The following is a 16176-nucleotide window of genomic DNA, read 5'->3' as shown; positions in this document are numbered from 1 at the left end:
CTATGGAATGTTATACTCTATAGCTCTATATAGCTGCATTGTATAATGTACATATGTGTATATAACATACTTATTTATTTTTATACAATCATAGCAAGTGTTGGTTAGATATCCTAGCGCCTTCTTCAAATCATTTCAAAATTTCTACTTGCGTGAAATACTTTTTAGTTCCACTCCATATTCGTATAAGCGAAGAAATTAATTTGCATAGAATAAATTTAATTTTTTAGTTAAATTATTAATATGAATTTATACTTTATTGTATCATGCTGTCGCGTACTAGACGGCTTTTTTGAAAGAAAATATATTTTGCTTTGATTGTTTTGCATTATGATTAAATTTTCACGGTTTTTATCAACTATAATTGAATTCATAGATTCCTGAACCATTGATTCCATACATATCTCGACAATTTAAATGGTTTGTAGTTGAGATGTTATTAGACTTAGCTTTCTTGTGGTGGTATCCAGCAGTACAAACCAGAAATATAAAAGAAAAACTTTAAAAGTATCGAATAAAAAAATATCGAAATTTAAATCTCTCTCTCTCTCTCTCTCTCTTATAACTATCTTTCAGTTCCCTACAAATTAGACTGACAACCTCGACCTCCAACCAATAAAAACTGTAGGAATTTATAAAATAAATAATAACCCTCCAAATGCTCTTGTGTAAATTAAAAAAAAGAAATCTATTCATTGCTATTTAAATCACACTTCTTATATAATTTCGTAATAATCTCAGATCCATTCATTTCTGTTCAAAACTTTCATCCTCACTGACATACAATAATCTTTTTTGTGCTACCCCAACCTAAAGTAACATTTTACTCCCGCTGAGCAAAACCAAAATGTTACTTTAGGCTGGGGGATTCACAAAAAATTGTATTTGCACCTATGTAGCGAAAAAAGAAAGTCTCAGAGCACGTAATTATCAACCTCGGCTTCGCCTCGGATGATAAATTACACGGGCTCTGAGACTTTCCAGTTTTTCACTCCCTAGGTGCAAAATATACTATTTGAGAAATTCATTTTTTTTTCGAAATCTTAGCATTTTATTCACGAATTCTATTAATTTATTAATTCATTGTATTTCAAGATAATTTTTCGATAAAAAAGTTCCAATTACATTTAAATTTTCACTATTATATCAACTATATGTATCTTTTAAGTCAAAAATATCTAAAAACTTAAGTAATTCATCATCCTACTTTAAAAAATTCTCGGCTAATTGCTAGACTTTGACAATATGAGGTTTCTGAATTGATATTTCACATAGTTGTAAATGACTAACCGAAATACTACACGATTTTCTATTCATGAACTGAAAATAAAAATCTTATTTCTTCTTGTATCACAATCAAGACCCTTTTCTTACTATTTCTGAATTTTGCAGTTTGTCAAATGAAAATTGTTTTGTCAGTGCTTGCTTTTGTGCTTAAATTAACTCGTATCTTTATAAAATAATTGCAAGGGCGTTAAGTTTTGATTTTGCGAACTAAAAAAAATGACTAAACCTTTTTTTAAATAATTTGACTTCTCTTACTCTAGTATTTATCTTAATTAGTGGTCTTTCTCTTACCTTAATTGATCATACGCAAAAATACAAAAGTGAGATGAAAAGTCAATACATTGTTATTGCAAGTTTCGAGAGATAATAATTTTAATTAGAGATTTGTTTCATCAATAAAAAAAAAATAATTTTTGTATAGCAAGCAAAAACTTTTTCGAATCATTTCTCTCGTAAAAAAAAAATTATTACAATGATAGCTAGGATAGCAGTAATCTATTAGGACAGATACCATAGTAATTCATAAAAAAAACATATGGAAAAAACAAAATAAATACACTAAAACAAAACCGCATTAAGCGCAAACAATATAATAATGTGTCTGGAAACCGCGGGGCGTGATCGCAGCTGAAATACTTCGTGGCCCGCAAGAAGTTCAGGGAAGCCCTGAAACCTTACGACGTCAAGGACGTGATTGAACAATACAGCTCCGGCCACGCCGATCTACTGAATCGCGTACGAAATCTGCACGCCAGGTACACATACCTCACAGGTGCAGTCGTGCTATCTATATATAAAGAAATATATATTTTTACATATATAACATTTATACTTGCCTTACTTTTTGTATTGAATTTTGATTATAATACCTCGACGACGAGCATCGAGCTGATCGTTTTTTTAATCAAAATATTGATAAATCCACTTAAGCTTTTTTGCATGGATAAGGAAAATGTAATACACAATATTATGTTACTAGACTTTGTATTTTTAAGGGCTAATAGAGAGGATTATTTTTATTTATAGTATCAAGCTAAAAAAGTGAATTTTTTTTACTGTCCTAACAGCTTTTTCCAATACTCCATATGAAAGTACTTCAACTATTTTTATGCACACAAACAGATAAATACAGTGTTACAGTAATATAGTTTCTACGCTAAGCATTGCATACATGTAAGCTACCGATCGTAGAATTCCGAGGGTTCACTTGACTCAATTGAGTTTTATGTGGTCTCATTTCATTTAATAGATTATTGACCATGGTCACAACCAAAAATGAGACATAGGATCAATTTCAATTGCTTTCGCTTACAATTTAATAGAATACTAGCGCTTAATCTCATTCACTACGTTCGTTCGGTATTTTAGACTTTTTTTGAGAAATTTTCAATTTTAATTTAAAAAAAAATTACTATAATAGTTCTATGTATTATATATCGACGGTCCCCACGAAGAGTAACACGTTTGTGCGTTAATTTAAATGGAAACGTGTTACTCTTCGTGGGGACCGATATACTATAGTTCTATTATAGTACTATACTATTAATATATGTATTAAATTTTATTCACTTATTCTATTAAATTATATGTGCACGTATTTAAAGTTGTGCCTAGTTTTTGGTTGCGACCATGGTCAATAGTTTATTAAATGAAATTAGGTAGCTTACGTGTATGCAATGCTTAGCATAGAAGCTCTATGCTACTGCAACACTGTATTTAACTGTTTTTGTGCATACAAATGATTCAATCACTTCTAAATGGGAATTGAAAAAAACTGTTAAAAGCGTTGTAAAAAAAACAATGTTTTTTACTTTTTCAGCAAATACAATAAATAGAGATAAAAAACGAAGTGGCGACTCAGGGAAAATTCATGCACGAAATTTTTGATTTTCGTACACGAAAATAGGTTTATCTCGGGTTATTTGGAGTTTCGTTTACCAATTTCAAAATTTCGTACATACGAATTTCCCCTGAATAGCCAGACCCAATATAAGAACTTATAAGCCCTCTATTAGCTCTTAAATGATATTTGTAACTGTCTGCAACAATTTCTTTCAATTGTTGAATAATTTTCAGTTATAATGATTATAGATAGCCATGTATTATTAATTGCCAAGAAATTAAAAATTTTATTTTCTTACAAAAAATGTGTTTCTATTAAACTGCAGTTAATTATCTTATTAGATAAAATTTACATTTCCTTCTATCCATGATAGCATCACACCGCGACATACAGCTTTTACACTGCAATATTTTAAATTTAAATCTAATAAATAGTTAAATTTGATAACACACGTAAATTCGAATTTTGGTAAAGCTGCTTATTCAAGTATTTCGTAAAAAGTTTTTTTTTAAATAACAATATTTTAGTTATCCAGTGTTGTTGCAAATGTAATGTGCAATGACTGTTTTATGAGTAGGCTACACGTGTGTGAATCGTTAAACCCCACTTACTGGAAACGATTTGCTTTATTAATTCTTAAAACCTAAATTTTTATCGATGCTTTAATCTTCAATAAATTTACTATTGTTACTCATATAGTCAATATTATTACATACATACATTATCTACATATTCACATAGGCCAACTTGAAATCTTCCAGCCCTTTGTTTTATCTAATTATCCTTCTCCTTTTTATTTGCTGTAAATATTCGTAGCTGTTTCAATTGTAGAAAGTAATTAAAGTTGAATTAAAATAGTGTTACTAATCCTATAATGTAGAAACTAATGTAGTCTAGTAATGTAGTCATTCGTAAACTTTGAATATAGTTCCATGCATCTTTAAACTTTTATTACAAGCTTTCGGACATATGCAATGTGTTTTTTTGGTAATGCTTTATTCGCAAAATATTTATTATTAGAGCTCACATATATGCTCTTTTAATCTTCTTAATAATCTTCATCATATATGCAACATTAATCGTCTTTTTCTTAATTAAACAGGATAGATCAAATTTTGGGTAAACAAGGTTCCACAAAAAAAGATGTTTATGCCTCAAGAATAAGTTTAGCGTCCAGAATTGTTAAAGTTGAAAGGCAGGTGAGTGTTGATTCCAAATTCATGCAGGCAAAATGTTTCCAATTTTTAATATTAAACAAGTAAAATATGATGCAGCATGACGATAGATTAAAATGACAGTTGCTTGTCTGTACCTAAAGTAAATTCGTTGTCTGACTAATGTGAACTTTCACTACTTGATACAATTGTTGTTATTCATAGAAACATGATTTTTAAACGTTTAATATTATATCATTAATTAAAAATGTCGGACAGCAGAAATTAAAAAAAAATTCAACGGGAATTAAAAGACGAATAAAAAATTTATTAATCAAACGAATACGTTAAATAGGTCGATGACATCGAAGTAAAACTCGATCGGCTTATCGATCTGTACATGGAAGATCGCAAACGACTTCGGGCCCTGCCCATGCCGGAAGGGAATCACACGAGTGGTGGAAGCGACGGGGACGACAGTAGCGGGAACAGAGGAAGCGGTGCTGACGGTGCAACCTCGAAAGGACCACTACCCGCCAACGTAGCCGGTTCATCCGGCAACGGCAGTTTCGTCCTCAAGCCAATCCTGGTGGATAAACAGCTTTCCGAGCCGAGCTCTCCGACTACTGGTAATTTCGGCGAGTCCGATTCTTCGCGGGCTCGCCACAAGAATGCCAAACCTAGACAAATACACCGCGGACACTCGGATCTCAGTAACCGCGTTAAGAAGCGCGTTACTTTAAGGTAAACTTTTCAAACATTATCACATCTTTTCAGCATTACAATAATTATTCTTTCCTTTTTTATCGCAGTGATGATTTTAACGAGTGTTTACAATTATCTAGTTCAATTCCATCACACCTGGTGCTTCCAATAGAGATGACAGGAATCAGTAACAAACAATCTTTATTACCAACGAGCCAATCGATCGCATCGAACTCATTAGCTGTAACTGCCCGAGAAGGCGACGTCATGATTATGGTTCCTTCACACTGTATCAATAATACGGCTAGCGAGCAAATAGCCTGCGAAGAAGGTCGGAGTATGTCTTACTCTACGACGATAGCAATCCCGGATTCGCCCCCGAAAAATACGGAGCCATCCAGCGGTAAGTCTGTCGCTTTTAGATTACTTTTATATTTGCGCATGCTACCTCCAACGACAGTCAAGTCTAGACGAGCTTGAATTTTTCGTATAAATATTTTTTCGCTCTCAACGTACACAATAGCAGGCAGAAATGTATAAGCATAAAACTCGGACCTTAGCTAGAATCGAGGAATTTATATCTGATTTCTTTCCCTTTTTCATCGATGAGGAAAGTTTCACACGTGGAAAAACGAGGTGGCTGGCAGTTGGCAAAAGTCACCAGCAAACTATTATGCCCATACACCACATTGCTATATCATATGCTGTAGCGGATACAGTGGTACGGACTGCGCGCAGCGCATTATGCTCTTCTCTTTTTCGTGACAAAAGCATTCGCTTTGAATCTCGAATATAAAAAGGTCAGTGTTGGAAAGGGGCTTTGAATTTTTCGACATAAATTAAGCTTTTGTACCCTGGTAAAGTACGAAAGAGAAAAGTTGCGCTAGGATTGAATTTTTTGCCGCCATCGCCGCTGCTTTCTCTTCTCTTATCAAGATAAATTTTCGATTTTTGCCAAGCTTCATCTCAAAGTTGGCGTGACCAAGTAATATTTTAAAGGAAAGACCCTTATAGCGAGGCAGAGAGCAATATTAAAGTGGCTTCTTGACAAATTAAAAGATATGAAAATACAACTTCGTAAAGTCAGTGAAGACGTTTGCTCACAGTTCTGCATAGGTGGAGTAAGATTTCGATTACAAGCCTCTAATAGGCAAGAAGACTTTTTAATCAAACTCTAACATTTTGAATCAGAATAATTGCACGTGAAGCTAGAGTAATGTTTTGTATAATAAGAGAACCCTGTTTACTATGAAACTTTGTTGAGTATATCTACATATCATAATTGTACAATTCACACATTCATAGCATCAAGCTCACAAAAAAACTTGTATGGGCGAATATTCGTGAAATTTTTATTCCATTGAAGCATATATTTTATACACTCAATATAAACACATGTATCTCTAAATGCATTTTACAGCATCGCCAAATACTGTTCGATCATCTACATCGTCGTTATAGCAAAACGGTCATTTCACAGTAAGTTACCGAGTTGCAAGCTTGTGATTTTTTAGTCCCAAGTTTTATTTAGATGTTTGAAAATTTTTTGTGTTCAGCTACATTTTGTATCAAAAATATCTACAGAATTGATTTTTTCATCATCCAGCATTTATTCATTAATTCTCAATTTATTAAAAATCGCTTTATGGTCATTACTAGTGCAAAAACATTTGTTTTGCACGTGATTTCCCCAATAAATGAGCTCAGAAAATATTGAAAATTATGAAGAATCACGAATTAAATTTTACAGACTCCAACCCATTTATGGTGAAATGTCTAACGATTAAGCTATTTATTGCATATTCAACTGGAATCGATTATCTTTAAAGCTTGAATGCTTATGGTAATTGATACTCACGCTTTTTTTGATAAACTAATCAATTCTTAAAAAAACTTAACACGATCTATGATTTATTTTGATAAAAATTTCATTTTAATAAATTAATGAAATTAATGCAGTAAATTAATGAAATTAACTGTTGATTTTTGTCAAAGTAGATTTAGGTGCTACAATAACAATTTTCAAATCAGTTGTAGAAAAACTTTTACACGTACTTAAAAGGTTTTTCCTATACTGGTTTGTTAAAATACGAAATTAGTGATGCCACTGCCTCACTTTTTATTGACGTGTGGTCGGCAAACGTTGCACTCGTGGGAACACCTACTTTCCGCACTCGTTGCGTAATGTACTATTTCATCATTGTGTGCGAAAAATGCTACTTTCTCGTACGGATGGCGATCTTGAAATTGACTTTCCGCACATTACAAGGAAGATTAATGTAACTGAGATGGTTGTCAATTTTGCACTCGTGTCAATCTACTACTACTCCTGTTATAATCTACAATTTACCATTTGAGATAGCACGTGGGTAGTAGATTTTACCATTTTCCCACACGCTGTGATGATTGAATTTTTTTCGAAATCTAAGGCCAAATTTGGAAAGAGCAATGAAAATCCAATTATAAATGGTACTTCAATCATCAGTGGTAATTAGTAGAGCAATCTGATGAAAAATACGTGAAATTTAACGTCTCTTAATAACGGGATTAATAACCGGTTAACGTTCCACACAGATAATTTAATTAATTTTATAAAAATTTTATCGTAAATTATAACTTTACCAAATTGTATTCAAGACCAAAATTGGATTTTATCGATTACTAGACGTTTAAGACGCGCTTCGCGCGCGTCAATTTTTTCATTCGTATTTTGAGGTTATAACTTTCAGGCGCGCTTCGCGCGCGTACATTTTTCAGTCAGTTTCGAAAAAGTTGCTATTTTGACCGTAGATGTCACTTTACTACGTTTCCACTCGAGTCAAAAGTCAGTCGACCAATCAGAGGCCGAATAGATTGGCTTCACTTTTAGGTCCATCTCTTTTTTATAAGTTAGATAAGAGTTAATTGGTTCTCAAATATTCATTTAGTGGACCACTTTTTAAAAAATTTCTGACTTTACAATACAAAAAAATTAACGACGATGACCATTGATTTGATCGTGAATGCCATATTAGAGCATTATCATAGTACATAAAATATAACAGAGTTAATATTTGAAAACCTTGATGTATTTACAGATCAAGGGATCGATCATCACGACGAATATTATCCTATCGACTCTGAAGAGGCTGACGAGGAGGAAGAAGAAGAAGAAGGGGTCGGGGCTTGCGATGAAGACGATGAGGAAGAAATCGAAGACGCCGTTGTCGAAGACGAGGAGAACGAGGCTGGACGCGAACCTGATTACGAGGTCGAAGAGGACGACGAGGAGGACGATGATGAGGAGGACGAGACTTCGGGTGAAAACGCAGCTTTACTGGGCACGCGCACGCAAATCATCGTGACTCCAAGCTCTAATAGTCAAGAGCACCTCGACCTGGCGGTCGACCAACACCATCATCGCAACAATAATCAGCAGCAGCAGCCTCAAGGCGAGCAACAGCCTTCGCACGCCCGTTCCTAGCCACGCCGTCCGGGACAAGCGCACTGTCCTGCTACAACTACCGCATGCAGCCTCTCGTGGACAACTTTATAGCTTCCTCTGTAACTTTATTTCTCTAACTAGAGCGTTAAACAAGTATAATACATATATAAAAAAAATATGTATATAGTATAAATACAAAAAAGATATATTAGGAAATATGTATAATGTATATAGCTCGTTCATACGTCAGCCATGGGGGAGCTATGACGTGGCATCGGTGCCTAGCGTAATCTTAAGGGCATAAAAATTATAAAATTTGTCTACAAAAATTTTAAATAAAATAATAACTCACTACGCGTGATATCGCTTAATAAGATGAATATATCTGTAAAGGTTGTATTATAAAAATAAATCGAAAATAAAAATTATAAATACACATGAATAGTATTAAAACAAGCGTGGCCTCTTGCAAAAGGTGATTCGAAAATGTATAACAAATATAAAAAACTGACTGATATTGCTACACCAGCTTAACGCGTAAAGTATGCATCAATTATAATACAATATCAATCGGTTCGTTGAACTCTACAGTACGAGATAAGATTACTTTTGTTCAGGGTCCAGCTTCTAGTTGAAGGGTAGAACATTTTTGACCCTCCGGTAGGGTCTTTGTTTTTCATAGTAAAATTTGTTACTCGTTTCATTTAAGACTTTTATTTATAACATGTATTTAACTACTTACGTGTATACAAAGTATACACCTAATTCAAATACATGCAAACTATAATATATACCCTAAACTTGCCAAAGAGAAAATACGGCACAACGAAATCGAAATCTCATGAATAAAATAACAATATTGCCGTAAAAAATGATATCGTATAATCATATTGTAATTTAACATGAAAACCCTAAAATTAAGAAATCAAAGTGCTATGTTATGGTAAAAAATCGAAACTTATGTATTTAGAAAATTTATGTGTTTAAATTTTATTTTGTTATCACTCAAATTTTCTGCGACACTTTCTTCCGGTCAGTCTTCCACGCAAGAAATATTTGCGCACAATTTAGCTCATACCAATAAATTATCACGATCACTTATTTTGAATTTTTATTTATAATTGCAAAAATGTAATTTTTGCATAGGAAATATTTTCCATAAAAAATAAGATAATCTTGAGATTGCTTTCGCATCGATACATAAGTTGGTAATTATTTACTTTGAGACTAGTAAATACTATCATTGTGTTATTTAGATGAAATGATTAAATAATTTAAGCTTTTGGGCAGGTCTCAGAATAATCAAAGGTTAAAGTAACTCGCATGAGCACACGTTCTCACTATGCTAATTCACGTATAAATACATGTGTGATAATCGGAAACTATTTCTTAGGAAGAATAATTAAAATAGCCCTTGAACCACCAATTTTTAACTCAAGTATATATTATTAAGACCCTTTATACATTATAAAGAAATCATGTTGATATATACACAATAAAATAAACTTAGGGCACAATTAAGACGCTTGTACAATATTTACAATATAGATTAATTACAGATGCTATCATGCGTTCATTTGTTGAAAAATCAAATTATAATAAAGATTGTACCTCGAATCTAATGGACGAAAATCTAACTTACATCAGACTAGATGAGAATTTTTTGCAAAACAATTTTGTAAAAGATAGATAATAATTAAAAAATTTATGTCTGTTCAGAATTTTATAAAATATAAAAAATTAAGTGAACGGTCTTTTTAAAAATTGACACACATTGACATCGATTGCGCATTCGATGCTTTGCGTTAGGAACACATTTTATTCTAAACATTTCGTAAGAAGACTTACTTGAGCAATATATGTGTTATTTTTGACAAAAACATATACAGATTGTCAATAATCATTTCGGCATTCTAGAAGCAAAAGACCGCGCATAGCAAAAATGATGCATAGTCAGAATTCGTAAGGCAGCTAATGAAATATGCTTGAGCATCTTTTATATCAGAAAAATTGCGATTATTCGTCCTACTCTACATTTTAATACTATTGCAAAGCTTTTCGAGACATTAAAATAGATCAAAATAATAATGTATGCAGTATTCACGAACTACGAAAAAACGTTATATATTCTCATTGGTCTTGATGAATGTGTGAACTACTATCATCATTAAAATCGATGAAAAATTATCTTAATAATGAATTTAAAAAACTTTGGGCGTCATGTAAAAAAATGTATAGCAAAGTATAATTTTTAGCATAAAATTGATGTAAGTGCAGTAGCTCGATGAATATAGCGACTTATATACATACAGTTTGAATGGATGAAAGAATATACAATATATGTATAACTAGTGGCAATTACAGTACACATTCCATGCAACTGTATGCTCTGTACTGATTCTAGATTTATCATAAAAACTATTTGGCGATGAAGTAAAATCAATAAGTATTTTGCTTTTAAATAATAGACATTTGATAAATTTTTGTCTAAATGATCTACTTAGATGTAGGAAAACAGTGTTGGGCAAGTTTGTATACTAAAGTACTTGATTAATAACTAAAAAACGCATATAATAAGGTCCGAGTGTTTCAAAGATTCTTAGTGAATTTGTACTATGTATAATGTATTTTGATACAAACAGATATACCGCGCCATTCTCACGATCGACCAACGATTAAATGATATTGCAATGCCCAGTAAATGGCAAAACGTACTAGGGCTGTGCGAGTAACCGATTTTACTCTACGATTTGAGTTCGAGTCGAGTCGGGGAAATTCGAGTACTCGCGTTTTTTCGGGTACTAGAGTTTTTTCGAGTACTCGCACAGCCCTAAAAAATACATTCATTTTATAGCACTCTGGGGCATAAGTCACATTTATGACACGCTTTTCGGTGGCATAAGTCGCACTTTACGGCACCACGTCGTTTGCGGTGCCACAGGTACTAACCTCACTTCGCGGTACCAGAAAGTGCAACTCATGACTCGGAAAAGGAGGCATAAATGTAAACTTAGCTCAGCGCTATAAAATTGAGTACGATACTGGGGTCACAGGGAACACTTTCTCTGCACGGTTATTATTTGGACCCTCGCTGCGCTCGGGCCCTAAACTACCGCGTGCCGTAAAGTGTTACTTATAGCCCTTGTATTATAAAGTACTATTATGTCTATGAATCAACAGAAATCGTTATCTTTCCAATTTTCAGCATCGCCACCTCAGTTCAGTGGAACGAGGCACTGAAATCTAAAATTAATCATTTGTACAAAGTAACAAACCGTTTCTGAACATCAATTATAACAACTTATGATAATTGGATATTTAATTGATGAAGTACTTGATGACATGTATGTCCAACACAGCATAAGTAACAACAACTATCGGGAATAATGTTTTTATATTTTGAGTTATTAAAAAAATTAAAAATCTTTTGAAAGAATATTTAGCGCAAAAAAGAATCAAAGGCTACTTTTATCATTTTATTTAAACTCAGAAACAAAATTTAGAGTAGCGATTACAAAAATATGACTCTTTCAAAATGAACAGTCAAATTTAAATCTTCAAAATTTGATCAACTTATCAATCAACTTCGGAATAAAGAATACTTTACTAATACTCATTACATCACTTTTAGATCAGGGACCAGAATAACCCATAGACTATTATAAGTACTTATTAAAATTTAGTTAGAAACGATTATTCATCGCATGAGCTTTAAATTCTGCATCAATTCGTAAGAGAATCTAAGCTGTGGCTCAACTATAATTATTTTACAATTTATCGCTATGTATTTATGGGAATTACAACCAAAAATATAGAATTTATCGGAAAATTAACGCTCATTAATTGTGCATTATGATGCAGAGAAAACTCAGCATCAGCCGAATTTGAATACCAAGGTGCCGGGGATGACTTAAAAACATCGCCATACCGACATCATACATTCTTTTATATTTCAAAAGCCTAAACACATAGCCAAAGTTACGTTTTTTAAATCAGAGAATAATTGCAAGAATTTCATGACTGCTTTAACATCACGCAAAGGTACGACATTTATCTTTATATATAATATTAATTAATAAACTTGGTCGACGATATTAAAAAAGTTTAAGTGCTTGATAAATTTTCTCGTGTGCTACAGCGGCTTGGGTATATATCTTTTAGAACGACTTTGTTAATAGAATCTTAAAAAGCGAAAAAAATCAACATTCTGAAATCGATTTTTCTGAATGTCAAAAAATATCTTGAATATGTAACACTAGGCAAAAGGTGAAACAAAGGATTTGAAAAATCTGAAATAAATACACAAATTTATTTTATAATTCATGTTTATTATTTATTTTTCCCTATGAATTTGACGAAAACAAAAAATTATGCCAAATTCGTCATAAGCTATGAACTTGATAATAAACTGTATTCAAAGTCTTTAATAAGCATATTTTTTTTATCATATTTACGATTGCCTATAATGCAATTTATTATCCAAGAAAATTTGTGATATGCTCAACAAAATCAAAATATTATCAATTATTTGGGACAATAAATAAACAAAAATATTCCTTTATTGATATTTTGGACGCACATTGAATCGTATTTTTGGTACAGCTAACACAGCGCCGCAATAAACGTGCAATGTAAAATAATATACGAATTCAAAGGTTGCAATAATTGAGTAACCAGTAAAGAAGCCAGCGATGCCACCAAAAGAAGCAACTAGATCCAGCCAACCAAATCTCGTAACGCGACGAAAACGTACGACTGGCCATTTTTTAATATTTATCTCACTGGGACGAACAGTTAAAGTACTAAGATCAAATTTTTCGTACGTGTAAGCGGTATTTTCACAAGGTACATAGCAGTTACTTGTTGAAAGCTATTAAAAAGATGACATATATTGAAAATATAATTTTTTTTTAAGTGAAAAAATTTTGTGCAGAGTACCTCGCGCGTAAAAAATTCCAATAAACATTTATACTCGTTAATCGAACAGACGTCAAGCAAACTGCTTGCGTCAAACCAAGGAACACATCCGCAATTTGCTTTCATTTTGGCCCTATATTGTGTATTCTCGCAATCCGTGTATTCCGAGCTTTCACCTTCAAAAACACACTTACGTTGACTTTGTGGTAAAAATTGAACACTGCCTGACGTAGATGTGATGGTTAGGCTTAATTCGATCGATGTCGTGCCAGTAATATTGTAATTTACTAAATGGCCATAAAAAGGAGGAAGTTCATACTTTCCACTAATAAAAAAACTTCCATCGCCGAATGTAAATTTAACTTATTGTGTGGAATTTAAAATTACTAAGAAATTAAATAATTACCTTATCGGATACTGTCGTGGGCGGAATTTAAAATTCCAAAATCGATCAGCTTTATAAACTGTTTTATTCTTTAATTCGCAACAAATTCCGTTGGCCGTAGATACTTTATTCGTTAATAAATCACCGCATAAAAATGGAACATTCCTAGATTTAATAATATGATTTTAAATTGTAAGTAACAGTAACAAAAGTATAGATCCGAGCACTAACCCAAATTGACATTCATTAAAAAAATCACCACACTCGGGTGTTAATTTCAAAAATAATTTTTCTAAATCAATATTTTTCAACTCTTCATTGTCAGGAAATAAATTTATGTCTTTCCATTTATATAAAGATCGAAGAGCATTTCTCTGTTTCTGAAAAAATATGCATTCGATAAATTTATCCGATGTAATTGATTTTTTGGTGTATTTATTAAAAAGTTAAAAATCTTACCGAATTAAAGTTAAAAGTTGTGAAATTCAGGTATGAATCGCCGAAGCAAAGATAAAAATTTGGAAATTTAATTACGGTATTTTCTGTATCGATGTAAAGGTACGTCAATGTTGGAGAAGATCGAAATTTATTCCATATTAAAATAATTGATAAAATTGCAGCCAATACAGAAATAGTAAATACTGTAAGCCACCAAATTCTTGATACGATAAAATTCAATAGTTATATAAAAGTACTTCAACTCTATTAGGACTCTACCTTATAATATTTAAAAATTCAAACCTTTCGAAAATTTTTTTCGTAGGATCAAGTAAGTATGGTATAACATGAAGCGAATTTTCAAGCACAAATTCTCGACTACGCTTCTGCAAACTGACTTTAAGTATCTTGCTAGATGACCGGTAATCCGACAAGTGAACCATTGCTGAATATAAAAGGCCCTAAATCAAATCATTTCTTTATACTTATTCAATTCTTAGCATTTCACATTGAGCAATTGAAGAGAAACTAGCAAACTAGTGAATCATACAAGTTTAGAAGCTGTCAATAGACTAAAATATCGATTTTCATCCGTAGCGTGACTTGAATAATGTGATTGTTCAACAATCGTTAAGTTAGATCTTTCAATAAAAAAAGCTATTCATGTTAAATATCGTAATTAAAAAATACTAAAAGAGGTTGAATAATTGCTGGAACTTGGAAAATCAATGAAAAATTAATCAATCGCTGCATTAACAATTTCAGTGCTGTACTGGGCTGTACCACTGTTTATACTACATTTTTAATATGTATTATAATAAATATTGGTTCATTTAAAAAACAGTCACTTACCTTTGATTTTATTACTAAAAGATAAAAACCGCTGCCAATTCCTTCGTTCGCACACAGTGGTTAATACATAAAAGTAAAAACTAAATTAAATGCAACAAATAGACGATAACCTTTTCAAGATGCATCAGTCAGTCTTCATATGAATCTTTTTTCTTTCTTTTTTACTTTCAAGCATGACAAAAATACACCTATTCATATACTGTTGAGAGACAAAGATATCAGGCAGCGAGTGCACGCACTCGTACTTGGCTTAACCCCCTATATGTACTGTATATACTTTTCACTCCAAAACAAACACTCTTCGAAGCATGCCAAGAAGAATGAAGTGAATAACACCATAATACAAAGGAGAGCCAATGCTTAAACGAGCTTACGTATAAGCGAGTCTCAATAATAAAACTTGTTGAACTTGACTATAAAATTTTTTTAGAAAATCAACTCTTAACTTAATTATTTCAACGCAGCTGTTAACATAATCTTTGCAACTTCGAATGTTGTAAGTTTTTTACTGACACAATTTGCTTAAGAAATTTTTTTAAGGTGGGTTCAACAAAATGCGATGGTATAAATTTGTGCAAAGTATTTCATTTTGACATAACTGACAGACCGACGAAAGTTCAATGGAAAAACCAATCAAAATACCTTTTTTTGTTAAGTTTTTGTAAAGTTTTTTATTGCAAAGCTAAGAGTGATTGTGGCTTTCACGATGAAAATTGTGAAGTATATTTTTGACCGATGTTTATTTATCATTTATAGAATGAGAAAGTCGAAGTTAGTGAAGAATAATCTTATTTAATAACAATTGACAAGAGGTAATTAATCGAATCATAGCTTGTTGTTCGATAAATTGAAAAATAAATGAGAAATCGACGGAGTTGAAAAAAATTAGTATCTTAACCATGAGCGAATTTTGTAGACTTTAAACTTACAAAATAACTTTGAATATTTTTGTAACAAGCGAATCGTGGTTCAATGCACGCTACATTTTCGTGAAAAAAAAATAATTTGTAACAGACAGCATATTGAAGGCTGAAGAACAAATTATACATATTTAAGAACATATTTATATTTTATATTTTTCTGAGATAATTTATAAAAATTTGCAAGATGATATTAGAAAAACCACATGAATGATAGACGCTAATGATTTTAGCTAAGTGGAATAAACAGT

At 32.1% G+C, this 16176-nt stretch overlaps 2 protein-coding genes across 6 annotated transcripts in view; one reads left to right on the top strand and one right to left on the bottom strand.

Moving 5' to 3' along the window:
- LOC106657396 (potassium voltage-gated channel subfamily KQT member 1) overlaps positions 1–12701 on the top strand; it is a 102906-nt gene extending 90205 nt beyond the window's left edge. For 3 of the 5 annotated variants that reach the window (XM_023463644.1, XM_023463631.1, XM_023463645.1), the window contains 4 exons: positions 4233–4329; positions 4640–5028; positions 5097–5392; positions 8067–12701. In XM_023463644.1, coding sequence (XP_023319412.1) covers positions 4233–4329; positions 4640–5028; positions 5097–5392; positions 8067–8452 — 1168 coding nt within the window. In that variant the 3' untranslated portion in view covers positions 8453–12701. Of the gene's footprint in view, positions 1–1914; positions 2043–4232; positions 4330–4639; positions 5029–5096; positions 5393–8066 lie in introns of all 5 variants that reach the window. The other 2 variants (XM_023463634.1, XM_023463639.1) reach the window with 2 other exon arrangements.
- Positions 12702–12971: 270 nt separating this feature from the next.
- LOC106657357 (pickpocket protein 11-like) lies at positions 12972–14596 on the bottom strand. The gene is made up of 6 exons (XM_023457607.1): positions 14457–14596; positions 14175–14373; positions 13947–14095; positions 13737–13880; positions 13352–13667; positions 12972–13283 (listed from the first exon to the last, which is right to left on the bottom strand). The coding sequence occupies exons 1-6, from the start codon at positions 14594–14596 to the stop codon at positions 12972–12974; spliced, it is 1260 nt and encodes a 419-aa protein (XP_023313375.1).
- Between the last annotated feature and the right edge of the window lie 1580 nt (positions 14597–16176).

Source organism: Trichogramma pretiosum, unplaced genomic scaffold (genome assembly GCF_000599845.2).
Source record: "Trichogramma pretiosum strain Unisexual culture from Peru unplaced genomic scaffold, Tpre_2.0 scaffold81, whole genome shotgun sequence".
Lineage (NCBI taxonomy): Eukaryota > Metazoa > Arthropoda > Insecta > Hymenoptera > Trichogrammatidae > Trichogramma > Trichogramma pretiosum.
The sequence above is the reverse complement of the archived record's forward strand: the minus strand, read 5'-3'. Positions and strand labels throughout refer to the sequence as shown.

Excerpts from the sequence above, each read along its gene's own strand:
- LOC106657357 (XM_023457607.1), bottom strand. The coding sequence starts at position 14,596 with ATGGTTCACTTGTCGGATTACCGGTCATCTAGCAAGATACTTAAAGTC. Across the intron at positions 13,881-13,946 it reads TTTAATGAATGTCAATTTGG|GAATGTTCCATTTTTATGCG; the intron begins GTTAGTGCTCGG and ends TATTAAATCTAG. Across the intron at positions 13,668-13,736 it reads CCACGACAGTATCCGATAAG|TTTTTTTATTAGTGGAAAGT; the intron begins GTAATTATTTAA and ends CGGCGATGGAAG.